The 22,228-nt window shown below is 35.0% G+C and overlaps 1 protein-coding gene across 2 annotated transcripts in view; it reads right to left on the bottom strand.

Moving 5' to 3' along the window:
- Positions 1-14,444: 14,444 nt before the first annotated feature.
- LOC149184864 (uncharacterized) overlaps positions 14,445-22,228 on the bottom strand; it is a 95,341-nt gene continuing 87,557 nt past the window's right edge. For both annotated transcript variants that reach the window (XM_089418998.1, XM_089418999.1), the window contains one exon: positions 14,445-15,119. In XM_089418998.1, coding sequence (XP_089275124.1) covers positions 14,924-15,119 — 196 coding nt within the window. In that variant the 3' untranslated portion in view covers positions 14,445-14,923. The remainder of the gene's footprint in view (positions 15,120-22,228) is intronic.

Here is a 22,228-nt window from a genome sequence, read left to right as displayed (position 1 = left end):
TTGGATCCTCGAACTTAGCCTTTGGAAAAATCACTTAGGACCTAGGACTTAGGACTTATGAGGGGATTAAAACATTTTCTAACCCTCAAGACACTTTACATCGTGACTTTTACAATTTTACATCTCAAGGGGGAAAACCCATTTGACATAGACCCTCATAGACCACCCAGTTCTGCGACCAACACACTAGGCTTCCCCTAAGATTATAATGACAAAATTCATTCCGGCTTTGGAGTTAGGCTGAAGGAAAACTCTGCCGATCATGGATCGGTGAGACAAAAAACCTTTCGGAACGTAGATTATCACTAAAAAATTAGGTCCACCTAGGCAATTTTCATACATGACTCATATCTGCTAAGATTATTTACAATTTACACATGCAAACTGGGTTTACAACATAACACGATCAGGTTGATGATGGAAGTCAAATGGCACGGACACATCGATCAAGCGCTATCCCTTTTGCGAAAAAGGGGGTGTACTGCTATGGGTAGTTGACACGTTGTGGTCAACATTTGGCTCTACTTGGGGACACCTTGCTGCACTGTAGGAATGTGAGAATCCAGAATCTGCACCCACGCAACACACAACCAAGAATAAGTAGCGTCCATCCAAAAATCATCATATAACATTAAGCATAGGAAAGATATAAGCTCTTCATTTATTAACTATCTAGTAACAAGGAAAGTAAATCTAATCCTAAAACAGAAATAAAATGTTGAAATGACAAGGAGTAGGGTTAGAAATACAATACAAAGGATGCCCCATGGCATCAGATATCATCTTTGAAGAACAACTTGAGCATTTGGCCATTTGCAGGTAGATCAAGTGGTTCGCCATCCAATCTGCTCAAGTGGAATGAGTTTGGTCCAGCGATATCTCGAATGATGTATGGTCCCAGCCACAAACTGTCGAACTTCTTATGTTTTCCTGGTTTTTCATTCTTGCGATCCCAAAGAAGTACCATATCTCCCACCTGCAAAGATCTAGATCGAGAGGATTTATCAAAGCTTTTCTTAATGTTAGATTGATTTTAACATATAGCATCAAAAGTTGTCCTACGAACCTCATCTAACTCCACAATCTGATCTATTCTATTTTGAAAAACATCTTTATTAGTAGAAAAATGTTGAAGGAGATGATAAGCTGGCAATTTCAGGTGCACAGGTAAGCTTACATCCAAGCCATAAACTAATTCAAAGGGAGATTTACCAGTAGCTTTCTTCTTAGTGATTCTATTTGCTCATAAAGCATACTTGATTTTGCTATCCCATAATCTCTTATTATCTCCTACTATCTTCTTGATAATGGTTATGAGATTCTTGTTACTTGATTCAGCCAGACCATTACCCCGAGGATAGTAATTTGATGAATGAGATAAGATAATGCCCTATTTGAAACAGAAAGATGAAAACTCTGAAGAACTAAAAGCCTTGGCATTATCAGTAGTGATCTTAGCAGGGACACCAAATCTAGTAATGATATTATTTTCAATGAAATCCATAATAACCTTTTCAGTGGCATTCTTAGCAGGAATGGCTTCAACCCATTTAGTGAAATAATCAGTAGCAGTCAAAATCCATGAGTAGCCATTGCTAGAATTTTCATGGAACTTCCCGATGAAGTCCAAACCCTAATGCTGAAAAGGTGCCTCTACAATGATAGGTTGTAGGGGCAGGGCAGCAAGCTTCTGTTTCCCAGTGAATAGTTGACAAGCTTGACAAGTTCTAACAAACTTATGCACATCAGAAAAAATTGAAGGCCAATAATAACCAGCTCTCAGAATTTTGTGGGCGGTAGTTCTAGCAGCATAATGACCACCACAAAATCCTGAATGAAACTCAAAGATTAATTTCTTGGACTCAATTTCATCAACACACCTAAGCACTATGCCCTCAAGATTTCTCCACCCAAGGCCATCCTTCATAAGGCAATACTTAGTGGCTTTTAGTCTAAGAGCCCTTCTCTTATGAGCAGCTAAATGGTTAGGACATGTAAGATTCATCAAGTAATAAACGATGTCCTTGTACCACTCATGTTCTCCTAATCTTTGCAACTCGGGCGAAGATAGATCGCTAAGACAAAACAAACCAAGAGTCTTTTCGTTACCTTCAGTCAACATTTGAGCCAAACCTTGGCCTTTGACTAGCTTGGTGGGTCTGATCTCTAAATCATATTCTTGTATTTTAGTAACCCACTTAGCGCGAGTCCCTACGCAATCGGTTTGAGTTAATATATCTTTAACAGCAGAATGTGGGATGAAAGCAATAATTTTAAAATAACCCACATAAGTTTTGAAGTGCTTAAGAGACTTGATCAGGGCATAAGCTTGCTTTTCCATGGTATTGTACTTTAATTCGGAATTTTGAAGCGCTCTACTCATGAAAGCAATAGGTTGCTCGTGACCATCTTTATTTTTTTGTAACAGGACACCAGCAATGGTATCTTTGGAAGCGAAAGAAAAAATCATGAAACCTTGGAATAATTGGGACTAACTAAGACAGGAGCTCTTACAATAACGCATTTGATTTCTTGAAAAGCCTTTTTGTTGTCTTCTTGCCAAACAAATTTCGCATCTTTCTTCAGAAGACTTTGAATAGGCTTAGCTATTTTTGCATAATTTGGAATAAACTTTCTAAGAAAATTTGTCTTTCCAAGGAAAGACTGAAGGGATTTAAGATTATGAGGAAGAGGAATCTTTTGGATTGCTTCAATTCTTTCAAGATCAATTTTGATTCCATCCTTAGAAATGATATGGCCAAGTAATTTCCCTTCGGTCACTCCAAAAGCAGACTTAGCTAGATTCAAAGAAATCTCGTATTATATACATCTATCGAAAACCTACCTAAGATGATTTATATGACTGATACCATCTTTAGAAAATACAGTAAGATCATCTTGGTAAATCTCAATAAATTTCTCGATTAACCCCTTGAAGATATAATCCATAGCCCTTTAATTCATCATAAGAAAAAGCTAAAACATCTCGATATTCGTGAAGTAAATTAGTTAACTTTTTTCTTTCCTCCACACTAGTACCTTTACCAATTTTAACAATCTTTGGGTTCTCAGGAGTACCAATGTTTATCTTGAGATATTCGCCTGGGTCCATTTTATTTTCCTCTCTCAACTTCGTGGCATCATGACGATCAAAGTGTTGCTCTAAGGCAACCACATTCCTAGGAGTAGGATTTATGATATGCTCATGATTTAAAGATCCATCTTCCCCAGAATCTATCCGGAAATCTTCAAACTCATCCAGACTATTAAGAAAACGAATGACTTGTTTTTCATCATTAAAAACTTGCCAATGCTCTGAGTTATCTGGAATAGATGGTCTAAATATTACTTCCATTTTGATCTTATCCTTAATCAGCTCATCAGATAACTAGAAGGTAGTAGCAGCTACGACAAGTTCATCTGCCAAACTATTTTTCTCTCTTGGGATAGCTTCGAGGTCAAGGGCATCAAAGTGCTCCATAGTATCCCACACAGCATTTCGATAATTCTTTAATCTTTGATTTTTGCATGTGAATTTATTTTTAAGCTGCATGATAATTAAATCAGAATCCCCCTTAATGCTAAGCAACTTAATTTTCAAAGACTTTGCCAATTCAAGTCCCAACAATAAAGCCTCATATTCAGCGACATTGTTGGTTGCTTCAAACTCTAATCGATAGGCAAACTTGAAAATGTGATCAAGGGGAGACTTAAGCACTATTCCAGCACCCTTACCATGCCTAGACGATGCACCATCAAAGTACATGTACCAAACTCTATCATTGAGATCCTTAATCTTATCATCAGGAGGAATTATGAAATTAGACATGATGGCATAGTTCCCAATGTCAGATTGCTCTTTAATTATCTTGTTGTGAGGTCTCTTAGGATTTTCAACATGGAATTTTCTTTCGGGCTCTCTATTAAGTCTTACAAAACCATCACCTCTAGGAGAAGGAATCATAGCATATGACCAATTCATTTGAATGCTTCATCCTAGATTAGAAGCCCACTTTCTGGATAAAAGCATACCCCAGGCATCAGGCACATCAACAACAACTATATCCATAACAATCATGATGTCTGGGTAAACTGATAGATGAACTTGTAAATCTTTGATCAAACCATGCACTTCAATCTTTTTAGAATCCATGGCACATATATTATAGTAGGGTCTAAAAACTCTTAAGTTAAGTTGTTCCATGACCCTTTTAGTCATTACACAAGCTGATGCACCAGAATCCAACATGAAATTATTCAATTTATATCCATTAACTAACAAGGTGATAAAGAAAGGCTGGTGATCTTTGTTATCTGCATCTAAGCTTTGTAAATATATGGGAGCATCGTGATAGTCAACTTCCCGCGTCTTCTGTTTTACTTGAGGACCCTGAATAGCTTTTAGTAACTTGTTTCTTTGGGAAGGGATTTTAGCAATCTCAGAGACAGGAACCTATATTTTTGCATTGTTAAACCAACTTCCCAAATCGATAGCTAATCCAGAGTTTAAACCAGGGTTAAAAGTTCGAGGGGGAATTTGATTCCCGCTCTGATCTTCATCCCTTCTCTGATAGGTTAAACCTTTATCTCTAGCAACTTCCATGATTTGCTTTGGAGAGGGTTTTTCACCATATAACCTAGCCAAAATGTCATCTTCATTTTCAAGGTTATTTATACTAAAAGCTGATGAAGGATTCATAACATCACGACTATTTTCCTTGACCTCTATTCAATCATCCATAGACAAAGGAAACTTGTTACCTACTACATTTATTTGATCACCTGCCCCAAACATTCCATTATCTAAAATTCTTCTAACAATGGGACAAGTGGCCTCTTCATGAAGAGCATCACAAACCCGACAGTCAGGAGGAGCATTATCGACCAAATTAGTTAATGGATTAGGAGGTCTCTGCTCACTAGATTGAACCTTCTTTTGCCAATTGTTATTTCTATTATTATTATTTCATGGTTGGAAATTTTGCGTTTGCGCTCTTTCCATTTGGACCAACCTATTATGCAAAGTAGCTATCTCTTTAATATGATTAATTTCCATGGTTTCAATCTTTTGGAGCAATTTGAAAACAAGTTCGCTTTCAGGCTCTTGAACTGCTTTTCCTTTAGGTTCTTTTAGTTTCGTAGCAGCCCTATCGAAACCTGGGATCTCGGAATTCCCAGATGTTGCCTTGTCCTTTTCAAGCTCTATAGCTAAGGCTTGGCAATCCCTATAATCATTAAGTCTAGCACGCCTCAATTCATAAGATGGCTCAGGACTAAAGGCATCAATGTAAAAATCTCGAAGAGATTTGTCGGTAGGTTTATAGTCTTGAGGTAATTCTTTAATAAAATCATTAAATCTTTTATTAAATTCTTCAGCGGTTTCATTCTCTCTCTTTTTGATTATGCTAATAGCTTTCACAAGGTGTCTTCCTTCTCTCTTATCTCTGTATTTTTCCTTAAAGGCATTAACAATTGATTGTAAGGAATCAAATGAATTTTGAGGCTTTTCCGTACACCAATCTAAAGCATCACCCTCCAATGTCAGAACAAAAAGGGTCATTTTAACATCTTCATGATTAAAATCAGCGGCCCTTGCGTACTTCCCCAGCCATGAACTAAAAGCTTTCAGGTGTGAATTAGCGCTAATTGCGTTATCTCCCTGAAAGATAGGAAATTTATCCATTCCATGCTTTGGAATATCATTGGGATAACCCTGAATGTTAGCAAAGTTACACGGGGCAAATATATCCATGATGTCGTGCTCAACCGGGCTAGTAAAGAGCAAGCGGATACCAGAGAGGGCTTCCTGTCCAAGGTTAACAAGAAGCGTACGAGAGGAGAGTTTGTGTAATCGTACTCTAAGAGCCCTTTCAGGATCAGGAGCAGGATTGCACAAACTACTTGGATGTCTTCTAGTATACACTCTTGCAGATGATATATGAAGTGGAGTCGCCACCTGGACAGAGAATATAACACGGAAAAAACTCGAAAGGAGAGAGCTAAGGACAAGAAAGGACGAGAGGAAAGAAACGAGACGAATGTCGAAGGAACCAAGGACAGAAAAAACTCTATCCCTGGCAACGACGCCAAAAAATGTTGTCGCACAGATTGTCACGACAACGCTCAGACTAGGGGCTGTCACCCTGATCCCCGATCTCTCTGTTTAAGCCGTCTCTCGCGGCTAAGGGGGGTAGACCCTATGGGATGAATGAAGACCAACTGTGGACCATTTGGGTTGGGAGACAGAACAAGGCGATTTAGCACTTGATTGATTTAGAAATTAATGTACCAGTGCCTTATTAATGATTAAATAATTATTTATCAAAAGCTGCAGAAACATAAACTTTATAATTCCATGGTTAACAATCATTTATCATCAAATAACCTAAGCAAAGATTTATTTTCCCAGATGCGAGATAATCAATAAATGCACAATGCCTTGACAATATTCCAGCAATTAAATTTCTAAAGAAGGAATGCTTTAAACCACCACGAAATTTAAATGCTGACCAGATTTCAAATAGTTGATCTCTAGATATAAACATTTTGAGCACATTTAACTTCACCACAACAGAAGAAGACTTTAAAAAAAGAATTTCCAATTAGCCTTTTTCAAAACTTTTATTTATTTATTTATTTTATTTTTTATTTTTTAATTTTATTATTACTTTTATCTTTTCTTATTCTTTTTTTCTTTTTCGATCCTCAAACTTAGCCTTTGGAAAAATCACCTTGGACTTAGGACTTAGGACTTATGAGGGGATTAAAACATTTTCTAACCCTCAAGACACTTTACATCATGACTTTTACAATTTTACGTCTCAAGGGAGAAAACCCATTTGACATAGATCCTCATAGACCACCCAGTTCTGCGACCAAACATAATCTAGCAGACCAACACACTAGGCTTCCCCTAAGATTCTAATGACAAAATTCATTTTGATTTTGGGGTTAGGCTGAAGGAAAACTTTGCCGATCATGGATTGGTGAGACAAAAAACCTTTCGGAACGTAGATTGTCACTAAAAAATTAGGTCCACCTAGGCAATTTTCATACATGACTCATATTTGCTAAGATTATTTACAATTTACACATGCAAACTAGGTTTACAACATAACACGATTAGGTTGATGATGGAAGTCAAATGACACGGACACATCGATCAAGCGCTATCCCTTTTGCGAAAAACGGGGTGTACTGCTATGGGTAGTAGACACGTAGTGGTCAACATCTTCTTGTCCTCCAGGGCCTAGATTTGGCTTCAAACAAAAATCTCTTCTCAGACCTGCAACCTGCAATGGCAAAACAAACACCCATAGATGATATATGCAAGGATTAAAATTAAAACCCTACAAACCAATCAAAAAATTACAATATTTACAGATTTATGGCTCTACAACAGCCAGATTTGTCAGTAAATCCTCAATAATATTTTCAAAACTTTAGATTTAGTACGAGGCACTTCAGAAAACTTCTCATGCATTCAAAAGATAAATTAAAATGATAGACCCAGAATTAAAACTGGTTGGGCTCTTCAAGAAAATGCTTTGCGGGAGTTGGCTGGTTCAGCCGAGAACTTCCCCAAACGCCCACTGATCTTCTCAATCTAGATTTCCTGCACAGCTCACTTCAACCATCAATAAAGAGGGAAAAAACAGTACTAAATTCCAGATCTAATGGAGATACCTGCCATTATTTCTAGAAATTCTACTACCATTAAAACCCTAGTGAGTGAACAAGATACATGTGTTCAACATCACTCTTCATCAAGCTATTACCAATGGCTAAAACTAAATATATGCAGAAAAATGAAACAGCTTACAACACTTCAGGAGAGTAACACCAGCAAGATTTCAACCCCAAAGTCTTTCTTTATTGCAAGAAAATTTTTACAAGAGAGCTTTCTTCAGCACAAGACTCACAGATTGAATCTGATCTCAAATGACCCTTGACACCCTATTTAAAGGAAAATTTCCCAACGGCTAGTTCGAGTGATCCATGTCAAAATGATCTCAACCATCGATGAGGATCAAAATCCCTTTTAATCTCATCCGTCAAAATTTTAAATGCATTTTAATATATTAAAAATTGAAATTCTGCATTTCAATCTACAGCTCGATCCCTTGCCATCGTGCCCACTGCATTTCAATCTGCAGCTCGATCCTCCTCTGCCAGCGTGTTGTTTTTCCCACGCATTTTTTTTTCTCACCCAAGCTCTTCTGCAGCCCACGTCTGCAGCCCACGTCTTCACCTGCAAATCGATTCAGCCTGCACGCAAGTCTCCCTTCAGCTGCCGTCACCAATCGTTCTTCGAACCTGCACAGCAAACGACAAGCAAAAAAGGGTCGAAAATTTGTTTTGCGTGGTTGGCATGATCAGATTCTGAGGTTAGCATATCATTTTTTAAAAAATCGATTTTCAGGTTTAGCGTAGGTGTTTTGTGTCAGGATATGTGCATATGCGTTAGGCTAGAGTTTGTTGATAGTTTAGAAATCTAAAAGTTCCGTCTCTTTTTTTATTTAGATTTTGTTTTTAGTTTTAAATTTTTGTTTTAGTTTAGATACGTTTCCCTTCTAGTCATGTTTCAAAAAATAAAAATTTATGTTTTAGATTTTAATTTAGATTTGATTTTATAGTTTAGTTTAGTTTTATATTTTATATATCAAAAATCAAATAAAAATAAATAAAAAATAAAAAAATTCCATAAAAAGCTAAAAAGTTTATTTTAATTTTTTATTTTTTTTTAACTTTAGGCTTTGTTCTGATTTTAAATTTTAAAATATAAAAATATAAAAGTCATAAAAATTAAAAAAATTTAAAAAAAAGGGGCATAAAAAGTTTTAATCTTTTGTTTTGTTTAGAATTGTCATTAGCTTTGGATTTGTTAAGTTTAATTTTTAACTTAGGTCTTAGCTTTAATTTAGATATTTTCAGTAAAGATAAAAATTCATAAAAAGTTAAAAAATTTCTTTTTATTTTTTAGACTTTAGTTTAGATTAGATTTTATTTAGGATTTTAATTTTGTTTAATTTTTTTTTTAGACTTAAAATTTTATTTAAAAAATATAAATTTTTTTTTTTTTTGAAAAGCTTAGCTAAAAATTGAAAAATCATTTTGGTGTCTTTTTGTGGTGTTTATGTTCCATTTTTCTATAGCTAAACGTACTTAAATGTTTATTTACAAGTTGGCTATATGAAAGTGATAGCTGGTTAGCATTTAAAATTACGTGGTTATCTAAAGCATTTAATCTTTCGAATTTTAATTGTTGGAATATTGTTAAGCCATTGAGCATTTATCGATTATCTCGCATTTGGCAAAAGTTAACCTTTGTTTGAGTTATTTGATGGTAAATGATTGTTAATGAGCTCATATTTCTGCAAGCATTTGATAAATAATCATTCAATCATTAACTCCATAAGGCACTGGTCTATTAACTTAATAAAATCAAATAGGTGCTTGTTTTCCCTCGTGTCTCCCAACCCAACTGGTCCACAGTTGGTCATCGATTGTCCCATAAGGTCTACCCCCCTTAGCCGTGGGAGACAGGCTTAAACAGAGAGATCGGGGATCAAGGTGACAGCCCCCGGTCTGAGCGTTGTCGTGACAATCTGTGTGACAACACAACGCATAGACCTAAGGTGGCCTTTTAGCAGCACATGGGTCACATACCACCATGTCTCGAGTTTGGAGCGCGGTGGTGGTGTCAAGTCCACCCCTCCTACATTTAAAGCACATTAAGCGAGTGGTGATTCCACTTGTCGTTTGATGTCCCTCATTCCTCATTAAAATGTCAAGAGCTCTCGACATCGCTATCAATTCCTCCAGTCGCGTGAAAGTGGTTACTATGCTTCAGCTTCAAAGCTTTGCCTCTGTTTTCTTTGCAACTAGGATAGATCCATTTTTTAGACATTTATACCCCTAGTAATCAAGCACTAAGGCTTCATAATGGGACACAGTATCATAGATTTTAGTCTATTCGAGAGGAGCCAAACTACATAGAACCTTTCTAACAAATGATTTCTTTAGCGCACAATCATTACTACTTATTTTATCATCACTAAGGGAAGCATCAAATCCAACTTTTGTGCAATAAGTCACAATGCTAACATAAGCACAAACTTTCATACAATCCATTTATACAATTTCGATAACTTAACCCTTCAATAAGCTTTTGTGGATGTGTCATATCACCACACCTTGGAGCACTCAAACATAAACTTATGTATTAGAACATCGCAACCCATGCAACATGCACATTTGGATAAAAAAATCCAATGTGCAATGATCATATTAAAATGCTTAATGTTAAGACAAGGATGGTTCTAAAACTTAATATGTCCCAAGCCTTATCCATTCTTTCTCAAAGATTGTTGGTTCCATTTGTTTCTAGTGAGATTTTGAACTAGATTGTGAATCTATTATAAATATGCATGTACTTCTCCACAATTAGATGGAGAGGAAGACATTTCAAAAGGTTGTGTTTCTAGTGAGATCTTGAACCAAATTGTGAATTTATTATAAATATCTGTGTACTTCTTTACAATGATGGAGAAAACATTTGAGAAGGTTGACATTAAGATTAATATATTTTTATACAGGCTTATCCAAGTTTTGCTAATTTTTTTAAAGTAAAAATTTATGTACTATCATTTTTATTAATTGAAAATATCGATATCAAGAATTAATTAAATTTCTAAAATTAATTAAATATTTTCAAGTTTAGTACATGTTGGCTTTGGCTTTCTTAAATTATTTGTTATTCTACTTGCATTTATTGATCGATGGAACTCATTTTACAAAATAACAAGGAGAATCTCTTTTACACTTTGACACCTTATTTCATTTGTATCATTCATTTTTTTCACATTTTTTTATCTCACATGATATTTAATATCGCATTTATTTCTTGTGAATTGGACTTATAAAACATAAGTGACACCAAAAAGCCACTCCTTTTTCATGTATTCGAATTCTTGATTATTTACTTTGTATGTTTCCTTACATTACATGGGGCACTCTTAAACTTTATGACAGCTCACTTATCTATGTCATTCATTTTCTCATAAAATTTAATACATGCTTAAATTTCATCACATTTAATTCTTGTTGTGCCTTGGACTCACAAGACATAAGTGACATCATTAAAGCCACTTACTTTTTTCATGTGTTGGATTTCTTTATCACATTTATTTCTTGTTGTACCTTGGACTCACAAGACATAAGTGACATCATTAAAGTCACTTACTTTTTCATGTGTTGGATGTCTTCATTTATCTATTTCACATGGGAAGTGTCTACGGAGGCAGAGGAATTGCCCGGACGGCTAAAAGTGGTCAGAATCCGGGCAAAAGAATTTCAAAAAATCTTGCATTCACAGTTTTTGAATCATGTTTTTTATGGTGGAAATGGATTCAACACCATCAAAAACCTCTGTGGCACCCAAAACCTTGAAGTTTAACCGTTGTAACCTGGATTTACAAAAATCCTTGACGGATTTTATCAAAATCTTGCCGGAATTTCCATAATTTTTAGGGAAATAAAGCAGTCTCGTTAGACTACGACATTTCACATGTTGGGTTACACTACATATTACATATCCGTGTATACTTTATGACATATATCAATAAACCCACTCAATTTTTCATGTGTTGGATTTCTTCATTATCTATTTTGCATGTTGGGTTGCACAACATATTACGTATTCTTATATACTTTATGACATCTCACTTTGATTGCCTCATTCATTCCTTTCATATTCATTTCTCTCAAATGAGATTTTATACATACTTAAGTTAACTTAAGTTATTGTGACCTGGACTCTCAATACCTAAGTGACATCCAAAAAGCCACTCCCTCTTCTTCATGTGTTGGTCTATGATTTGTTGTTTTGAGTTTCAATAATGATTTTAGAAGTTGCAATTTTAGCTTTTTTATGATAACAATAGATATTCAATTATGAATGTGTGGAATGACAAAATCATAATTCCAATATTTTTCCTGTGAAGTAGACAATATTTTTTTTTATTTCTTCAATGACTGTATAAAATACCAACTACATAAATGCTAGCTATTCTTCCTCACATGTTGAGTTAAAAAATGTTGTCATAAATAGGGAATTTTTTAAGGATAGAAATCTATAAGTAAAAAAATCTTGATAAATCTTAGTAATCCTTAATATGCATATTTAAAATGTTTAGCGATATTTTTGAAAAACTATTCAAATTTCTAAGAATTTAACCCTTAAAATTTTCCTTGGTCATAAATATATGATCTTCCATTGACATTGACATGTTCATAGGAACATGGGTAAATGTGTAATTTCTATATTATGACCTAATATATATGTATCTCCATTATGATTTTTTAAAGGAGTGTAATAATATGCATATATATTGATTTATCCCCCATTTTTCATGTGGACCTTAATTTTGACCAACCTACTAATTGAATGTTTAATTATACAAATGGCATGCATATTGCCTTGAAGATGACCTGCGATTACTTTCTTATTCTTCACATGCTTCTTACTCAAGCCATAAGACGAGACCTATTTGTAAGATCCTTGTAGATTGAAATTGCATTGTCGCCTCTTTCTAGATCTTCAATCCACCCACAGGATGTCTTCATTGGTATTTCCATGTGATAATATTATTTCATGTAACTACATTTTTCTTTTAATCACATATGTCCATAACTTGGTAATTTTATTATTTTATTTTAGTTATTGATTATTAATAGTATCATATCATGTAATTATCCTTGTTTTGATTACATCAGTGTCCATTATTTTGCAAAATGTGGATGAACATATTGACCCTTCTATCTTGATTGTAGACTTTTCAATTATGGAAGATGTTAACAACACTCTATTTTTATAGTCTTTATAACCCAATAGTATCTTTTTTCTACTTGTTCTCTAATCCTTCTCAGTGAAAAAGAATACTTTCTTATGTTTACTTTTGGTTTTGTTGCTTTTCTACTTTGTATTTTACTTTCTTGAATTAAGATAAACTTTTTATAGAAGTTTTATATAGACTGCTTATATTACTTCATTTTTGTTTAAAATTTGAAGTGCATTACTATCCATCAATCTCTTTCATCATTTTTGAAACCCTGTATGCATTTCTAATTAACCTTATCTATATTTAGGGTTTTTGCAACCTTGCTACATAAAGTTACTTCAATTTTTCTAGTGATATTTTTGTTCTTTATTTCACACTCTTTTATGTAGTGGTATTTTCATATTTTTCTTTTTCTAAACTCTTTTTTATCTATTGGTATTTTCTGTTTTTGACAGCCCATGAATCCAGAGTATCTCAATAGATGAGGGTAGATTGAGTTCTAGGTGATTTTCCTTCTATTTCTTCTTCCTTTTCATTTAAAATATGAAGTGCAATATTATTTATCAATATTTTCATTAATCTTAAAACCTTAAAAGCATTTCTAATTAACCTTCTCTGTATTTAGGGTTTTTAAAATTTTGTTACCAATCGGTACTTCAATTTTTCTAGTAATCTTTTTTCTTTCTAGTAGTCTTCTCATTTTTTTTTCTTTCTTTGGTCCTTTTTCCTTTTCTGCCAGCCCACGAGTGCAACACATCTCAATGGTTGAGGGTAGATTAAGTTCCAGACAACTTTACCAAAACATACCCCGGAGTTGCCACATCTTAGCCCATGATAAAGCCCACTTTAATAGAAAGTAAGCCACAGAGAAAAATGCTATACACATTGTAAAATATCATCCAAGTCGCTATAATTGAACTAGAAAAAAGAAAACTTCATTTTTGGTACATTTTTCAACATCTTTTGTTTGTATACAAAATATGATTTTGTGTGGTGAGTTGATTTCAGAAAGGAGAATGTATAAAGAATAGTGACTTCAACAATAATTTATTAAAATAATTAATTTCTTTCTTTCTTCTTCTTCTGTAGCTAAGGAGCATGAATGAAAATGTTAGGTTTCCAAATGTTCTAGAAAATATTAAAATCCCATCCCACTATGTTTCCAAATGTTCTGGAAAATATTAAAATCCAATCCCACTATGTTTCCATTTTTTTTTTGGTTCATATTTTCCTGAAATCTCGTGTTGTTGAGGTTGTTTTAAAACTGAGGTACAACTGATTTTTTGCATTTTATTTCCTTAATATTCTTTCACAGCATATACGCAGCCATGTGCAAATACTTTGCTCAAATAGTTGGATATTCGAGAGTAGATATAATTATAAGCACAATTTGAAGTATGTTGCTTCAGAAAACCCCAAAAACAATGTAAAGCATTTCAAGCTAAAAACTAATTCATGGTCACAAAATGGATGAGAGGTTAGTAGTATCCAAAAGAATCTTACATAGAAATGACTATCCTAAAATTCTAACATTTGTTACAGAGAGCTATTGTGGCAAATGAATATGACAATACCAAAACGATCAACTACAGACACAGTGAATTAGGGTTTTCAACAAGAATTAAATTTATATATGCAAGAAATAGGAAGTTAAACATTACAGAAATAATTTATGGGCAACTTGAAAACTGCCTGTGGCGCCCCTTAAATAAATCATGCTAATTGTGGCATGAGATTTTGAAGGTCATACATGTGCTCCTCAATAAATTGAGGGTGGGCAAGTAAATGCTATTTAAGATTCATAAAGGATTAATAATTTATAGAGACATTTAGAATTTCTCATGTTTCTTTCTGAGATTGTTTAAGAAAGAACCAAATGTCATTATGGTCACGAATATGACCAGCATACAGTTCTCTGTCGTCCATATCCTGTATGTGCATCTTAAGCATAGATGTATAATGTGTATTGTAAAATAATCTAGCTGTTGACTGAATGCAATGTAGAAAATCACCTCCAAATAAATAGGAGCCACAAGAAAACGAATATACTGACACAATCTAGCATAAATTTCTTGCCATATTCAGGAGTTATCCAATTTTGAGTTTACTTTTTGTGTCATCTTTCTTTTCAAGGAAGCCTGACGCCAACTCTCAATAGCTTTCTCTGTGGATGCTTGTGCGTCAACAATTTCCTTGTTTGTATACTTATGTTCAACGATGCCTAGAGGACCAGGCTGCAGAACATTGACTACAGTCTCCACATCCCGCTCCAACTGCCTGAACAGCATAGGGAATAGAGTTACTGTCGGAAATCTGAATATTCACTTCAATGTATGTGAGGAAGTGGAAGGAAAAAATCCATATCATCACAACAGCCCAGATGCAAACCATCATTAAGGTTCCTAGCCTCTGATTCCAAGGAAGGAAAGTGGATATCATATTCAGTATATACAGGCTTGGTAAAATGGACACAATGTAGACGATTAGTACACCTAAAGAAAAATAAGCAAATATGGTAAAACACATCAACTCAAGATTGATAATAGATAGAAATATTCCTAGTGATTCTCATAGATTATCAGATGTCATAAGAATTAAGATTCTATAACAAATTTGGAACGATTAGGACATTGAAACCTGCATATATTTTCCTTAACAGAGCCAATAATATAATAATGATAAATTGTCACGTAAGCTTAATATTTAATACTGCCACAATACCTGGACGCTGGGGCAGGGACGGGATGGGTGCAAGGATGGCGACACCAGTTTCGGAAATCAGAATGTAGAGGCATATCGGGGTGCATCACATATAAAATTATAAAAATGTCAAAAAATACAAAATTTTAAAAACAACCAAAATTTATCTAAAATGGCAAAACTTGAGCATAAAATAATATGATTTATTATTATAAGACTCAAGTGAATGAGAAGATTGGTGGCATGGTGTAAAAAAGGAATTGATTTTTCTTTTTTAGTTCAGAAAATCTGAATGTGAAAACTCGTTTTTGGCCTTGGCTAACTGAGAAAAGATGATTTTGACTTCCTGCTCCTCCTGCCATAGTCAAGAATCTGATGCTCCCGCTGATCTCAGCATTTATTGTTTTGAACTTTTGAAGCATCCCCAGCAACACAGGTTTGAAAAATTGCAAACTGAAATTTACATCGTTTTATGTAGGGAGTACATATCTACTCGCAGAAGTAATCACCTATAACTGAAGCTGTGGGTCCACCAATAGATATTGGATCTCAGGTACAGGAAGCTATTTTCTTAGCTGTCAGGTACATTAACTATGGTCTGATTTTAAATTATTAATGAAGAATATTACGGCAAAAGGAACCGCAGTGCATGAGAGCTTAAATGAGGCAACAGGAGACTAAGAAGATAATCCTCATATTATACACCTTTTGGGACCCCCTCATTGAGGTTTATTAGTTAAAACGGCTCCACGTCTATTGGGTGCCATAAAATAAGGTAATGTATAGTCGTATGTCTGCCGGCAGAGTAAATATGACAATGTGGTAAATTTATACCCCCTCAGTTCCTTATCATTCTTTATCTCATGTATGAATATGGCATATCTTTGGGGTCTGGGCATAAAATAATAGAACATCCTTTTAGTACCTCATTGTGCTTCATTGACCATGGGTTATTTAGGCAGTACATGGGAAATTTGGAAAATAGTGACAATTGTGATACTGCGGCTTACAATGTTATGCAGCCTATTCCTTATATTCAGCCAAGATTTATTACAATGACTGACCTGGCATGGTCAAACTGCATTTATGATTGTGCAATGTGGACTAACCTATACTACTATGATCCTTGAATTTATGACGTCCTAAATAGGGAAAGACTGATCTCTAGCTGAGACCATAACCAGAATCAGTCTTTGACTGAGGATTATTTGCATGGTACTCTTCCAAAAATCATGGACTATCATGAGTTTCTTCACTGAAACACACACCATTATCTGAATGGTATATTTCTAGTCTATTTTCAAGTCGTTTTCTGGTTGGTCTCATGACAATGGCACACGTTTCCCTTTGTTTCTGTATCATCATTTTACATATGGTATATGACAGGTGCTATAAGAAAAATTCCATGGGTGATATCTGTTGAGTCACAATGCATTCTAGACCCAAGGGTTATGGCAAGGTCCATGCCGGTCAAATGGAAATCTAGTTGTTGGAAGCAGTTGCTACAGCATTGACATGTATGCAAGTTTACATGATTCATAGGTGCGTATCAGAATCACTATAAGGATCAGGTATGTCAGCTTTCCAAAATTTAGGGTTCGTGGTCTTCAACTCAACCAATGAATTGGCCAGATAAAAAAAACATATATTATTCATATTTCAATTAATATATATATATATGTGTGTGTGTGAGAGAGAGATTCTGTCCACACCCAATGTAATGCATGCACATCCATGTCTGCTAGAAAATGTCCCAAACTGAAATAATGAATTGAGTCTCTTCATGTTATAGACAGCCTTTATAACGGCAACCTATGTCACAAGTTTCTACAAATTTGAACCTTGAAGTTCGAAATTAGGTGAACCTCTCAAAAAAATAATTCAAATTCATTCAGGTTTGTCAAACCTCAAGGCCAAACCTTAACAAATTCGAACCAGTTTAAATTTGAACTGTAAACCGAATTTAAAAACAAGTTTTGAGTGAATTTTTTGAAGGTTCGCCAGTTTAGAGTTTTATTTTTTATTGTTTTAATTAAAAATAAATAAATAAAACATTGGACACCAACATTTTGTTTCCTCCACCACACACAGTAACCCTTCTCCAGCTCGAACCTCACTCAAGCCTCAGCCTTCAGGAATCTGTAGCTTGAAATGGAATTCGTTATTTTTCTCAGGTGACAACTGCGATAGTTTCAGGTTTTGGCTTTCTGCAGTGCACACAGAGGACAGGTCATAACTCATGACTCATGATTCAAGTGATAGGATTGGCTGAAATCCTCATGTTAATTAGTATGCACTCTACTCATAGTATCATATTTGTATTGGACCTTTGAGAAGTACAATTGAACCAATTGAACTTGAATTGTCACCAAACATGTTGGGTTAAATGCTTTGACCTGTCGGTCAATTGAATGATTGTAATTTCATTTAAGGAAAAACATATTATTTAAGTTATTATTTATGTCAATATTTTGGTTTTCCTTTTAATGGTGTTGCTATAAATAGGAAAACTTACATGCAATTCAACAAAACAAGCTGGTGACAAGGGTTATGTGCAATTAAAAGGCCTGTTGGTTCAATTATGGATTCTTCAACAAAGAGGTTGGTGTGAACATGATTGGAATTATTTGTATCATTGTGTGCGAACATCACCTATGTAGAATCCATGTTGATTCCTTATTATTCTATACTTGCTATATTTCATTTTAGTGTAGGCGAACCTCATCTGAACCTTATCAAAAAATTCAAATTCGAATCAAACTTAATCGTTGCCAAACACAAACCATGTGACAGACTGCAACATACAAGCTGGTCAATGAGACTCTAGCACCAATTATATTTTTGAAGAGATTTTGATTGGATAATTTTAGGAAGCATAAAATAAAATGGTTTGGTTAGACAAAGTAGCTAATGAGAAAGATCAATATCTAGTCAAGCAGAAATCACAGAATTTGGAATGTCTGTTTTGTGGACATATTCAACAAGATTAAAATACAGAATCTATGGAAATTTTGAAGCTAGTGGCTTTGAGCACATGTAATGCAAAAATAAACAATGATACAACTAAATGAACCACATGTTCACACTTCAGTTTTCAATGGATAGATAATATAAATAAAAGTTAAAATAATTACATGGGCCCATCAAATCTTGAAGTAGTCAATCTCTAAGAGATACCTAATGTAAATAAGTTATAACAAACAATAACTAAATGATACCAACTGGCCCAATCATGAAGTCACCAACTGCCATTTACAATCCACAGCATGCCAATAGGCATCTGAGTCAGCATAGGTGTGTCCAAGTCAGCAAATCTTGAAGTTTCCAATTTCTTAGAAACCAAAGTAGGCATCTAAGTCAGTAATGTCTGACTTGTCGAGCCAACAGTTCTTGGCTAGATTGACCGAGTCAACAACCTGTTCAGACTAGTTTTGGTCCAAAACTAATCAAACTCAACCAAGTTGAGTTGACTCAGCCAAATCTAGTTACACTGGTTTTCACCCTCCACATCCTCCTGTGCAACATCATATAATCCAGACCCCAATTGATCGTAAGAAGCATTGCCAGAACCCTCACCAAAAGAACTGCTAATAACAGCATGGTCACTAACAAAAGAAGCCACAAAAACTCCCAAAACCAACCTGCCTGCCCCTATCTCATTCTCATCTGAAAAAAGATTGTTCGGAGAAGATCCCAGAGAGAGGTGAACCATAAAAAATTCAGAGGTATCCAAATGCCTTTCTTCAGGATTCATATCCCACAGCTTTGAAGGCCCATCATTATACGCATCCTTTGATTGAGAGATAAGAAAAAGGTCATGTAGATGGAAACAAGATCTTCTGCCTTTGTTGATACAATTTCATGTTTCTTTACAAAATGGACGAACACACAAGTTCTCTAGTTTCTTCCTGTCGCTGAAGAGTTGGTAACCTAGGAAAGAACTCAAGATGCAAGCACCTACAATGCCAGAGATGAAAAGCCATAATATTTCCACCATGAAATAAGACAAGGGAGGGCCTCATCTTTTGTGCTAAATTTGGCACCTGTCCTTGTGCTTGATTTAGAAATTGGATAAAATTGGAAGGGAAGCACTTGTATTGGCTTAGATTGGCATGTGTCATTAGAAGGGAACACTCAACCTATCGAAAATATCATTGCTTCTATTTTTGTCAAGTTTCATATGTCAAGTGGCTAGCCATCCAATATTATCAGAACCAGACTACTCGCCAAACCAGTTGACCCCAGAAACCAGAACTGGACAAAAACAGGAAACAAACTGGACCAGAAAACCAGTCCACCAAAAAATACATTAAATGTTCAAATTTTGGAATCCAAACCATTATCCACAAATATGCAAAGTTTCTCATGTATATAGCAAGAGTGAATATAACCAAAATAGCACTGAGGAAATCCATATTTGAACCAAAATACATCAATAAAGAGGCTATAGATGGTTTAGTGTTTTACCTTTTTATTTTATTGACCTTTTTAAATGTAAGTTTAAGTGGCCCCTGTTGACCACGGAAGTGGCCCCTGAAAGTTTTTGAAGATTCCATGCCCAAGGATATGTCAGAGGCTTCAATGTACCATCAGAGTTCTTATTCTCATCAGAGTTTTTAAACTTTAGCTTCTTCTTCAGTCTTTAGATTCTGCAGCCCTAGGAGGATATTGTATAGATGTCACTAGCATGATGAATAAAGCCATGTAACAGGCTTAGGATGTTGGACTCGATCAACAAGCGAGTATACCTTGGAGTGTTTTTTTTACTTGGTTAATTATTCTTGTTTTTTAGCGCAAATATTTTTCTAGGTTTTTTCACTCATTGCATTACCCCAAAGTCGGGGTGACGGCTTGAAAGTTGAGCCCCTAACGCATCTTAGTGTCTAGAGTCAATGTATATTACCATGCTAGATCTAAGTAGAATTTTTTAATAATTAAAAATTTCCCGCACACCCGGATTTTTTAATTATTTTCTAATTAATGATATAAATAAGTGATCCTAGGAAATGTCTAGGGAGTGTGACTCCTCAAAATTCATCCTCAGAGGCCCAGCATTATCCCAGCACTCACTTTGAGGGTCAAAAAATGACTTATAACCCCTCAGAAACCAATTATTCTAATGTCAGTGGCAAAAATGAGGAAAAAAAAAAATCAATAACTGGAAAAATTCATAAATTTTTCCAAGGTCAAAATAAGTCAAACAAGTGACAAGGCAAATTGAGAGTAAGTCAAAAGTGAGTTGGCAAAAATGTGGAGCCCACCAAACAAGGCACAACTACATCATGAAGTCAAAGCAAGTCAAATGAGCCAACGTTGAATTCATACGTATGGTTAAAAGTTCACCTTGGATAAAGTTATTATGGATTAAACTTAATGGGGCATAGTCTAAGTTTAAACTTTAATAAAGTGGGTGGGGATTGGACCCCACCTCACTCCTCATATAGTATAAGTAAGAGGCAATCCAAACAGCAATATGCACATGACTCAATGCAACAGAAATTAATAGTCAACGCAGCTGTCATAAGTATGCTGCCAGCAGGGAAAAATCAGCGTAGACTTTGATGGAATATTAAGAGAAGTTAATGCTGCCAGCAGGAAAAATCAGCGTAGACTTTGATGGAATATTAAGAGAAGTTAATGCTGCCAGCAGGGAAAAATCAGCGTAGACTTTGATGGAATATTAAGAGAAGTTAATGCTGCCAGCAGGGAAAAATCAGCAAAGACTTTGATGGAATATTAAGAGAAGTTAACTCAAGTTTTTTCGTGATGGCTGTCTACGCCTTAAACTCCACTTAGCCTCCATGCTGCCAGCTAAAAATTACCTACAACAGTCAACGCAGGCCCAGATAGCAGCTCCACGCAGCCTTTATTTGAGTTGGAGATTCGTTGAAGATGGCAGCCAGAATTTGGTGGAGATATGTTCCCTTTATTCTCTCACCCAAAACACTCCGCACTTGGCATCTATAGCAACGAAAATGATTTTTGCACACGGGCATGAGGAAATTTATTGTCTACACTTGGCATTTGGAGCTTAAATCAACAAATTTGACTTTGCCTTGTAATTTCCTCCCTCTCACCACTTGGCATTTGGTTCTCACATTGGGATTTTCTCCATTCTTCTATAAATTGAGCCATTGGACTCTCATTTGAAATCATTGTTACGAGCTATTGCACTTGGGGAAGCTCTACTCTTATGTACACTTGTTTTCAATTGCAATAAAAGATTTTGGGGTTCATTCATGAATTGTTGTTCCATTGGGGTATGATGATTGGTTCACTATTGGTATAATTTATTTTGTTTATGCTTTGATTTATGTTATTTCCATATGCTCTTGTAAATTTGTTAATGTAAAACTATCTTGCATTGACAAATGATTTAGGAATATTCTCTAGGTGTAGAAATCTCTACCTATTTTCCAATAAATTTCTAGAATTTTCTTATCATTGCTTATTTGTTAGATTTATATGAAACTAATGTTTGATAGAAGTTTTGTAAATTTTTAGAGTTTTCTTATCATTGCTTATTTGCTAGATTTATATGGGACATTGGGACTAATATTTGATTGAAGTTTTGTAGAGGAAAATCTTGTTGGATCAAATATCAATCGTGAAGGGAAGTCTTTGGAGAGACCAACCCACTCTTGACACATTCTCCAAAGAGCTCTCATTGGTTCTTTGAATTCTAT

This window comes from Pinus tabuliformis, chromosome 3_2 (genome assembly GCF_031772625.1).
Source record: "Pinus tabuliformis cultivar Carrire ecotype Pingquan chromosome 3_2, CPIR1, whole genome shotgun sequence".
In the NCBI taxonomy this organism is placed as follows: domain Eukaryota; kingdom Viridiplantae; phylum Streptophyta; class Pinopsida; order Pinales; family Pinaceae; genus Pinus; species Pinus tabuliformis.
The sequence above is the reverse complement of the archived record's forward strand: the minus strand, read 5'-3'. Positions and strand labels throughout refer to the sequence as shown.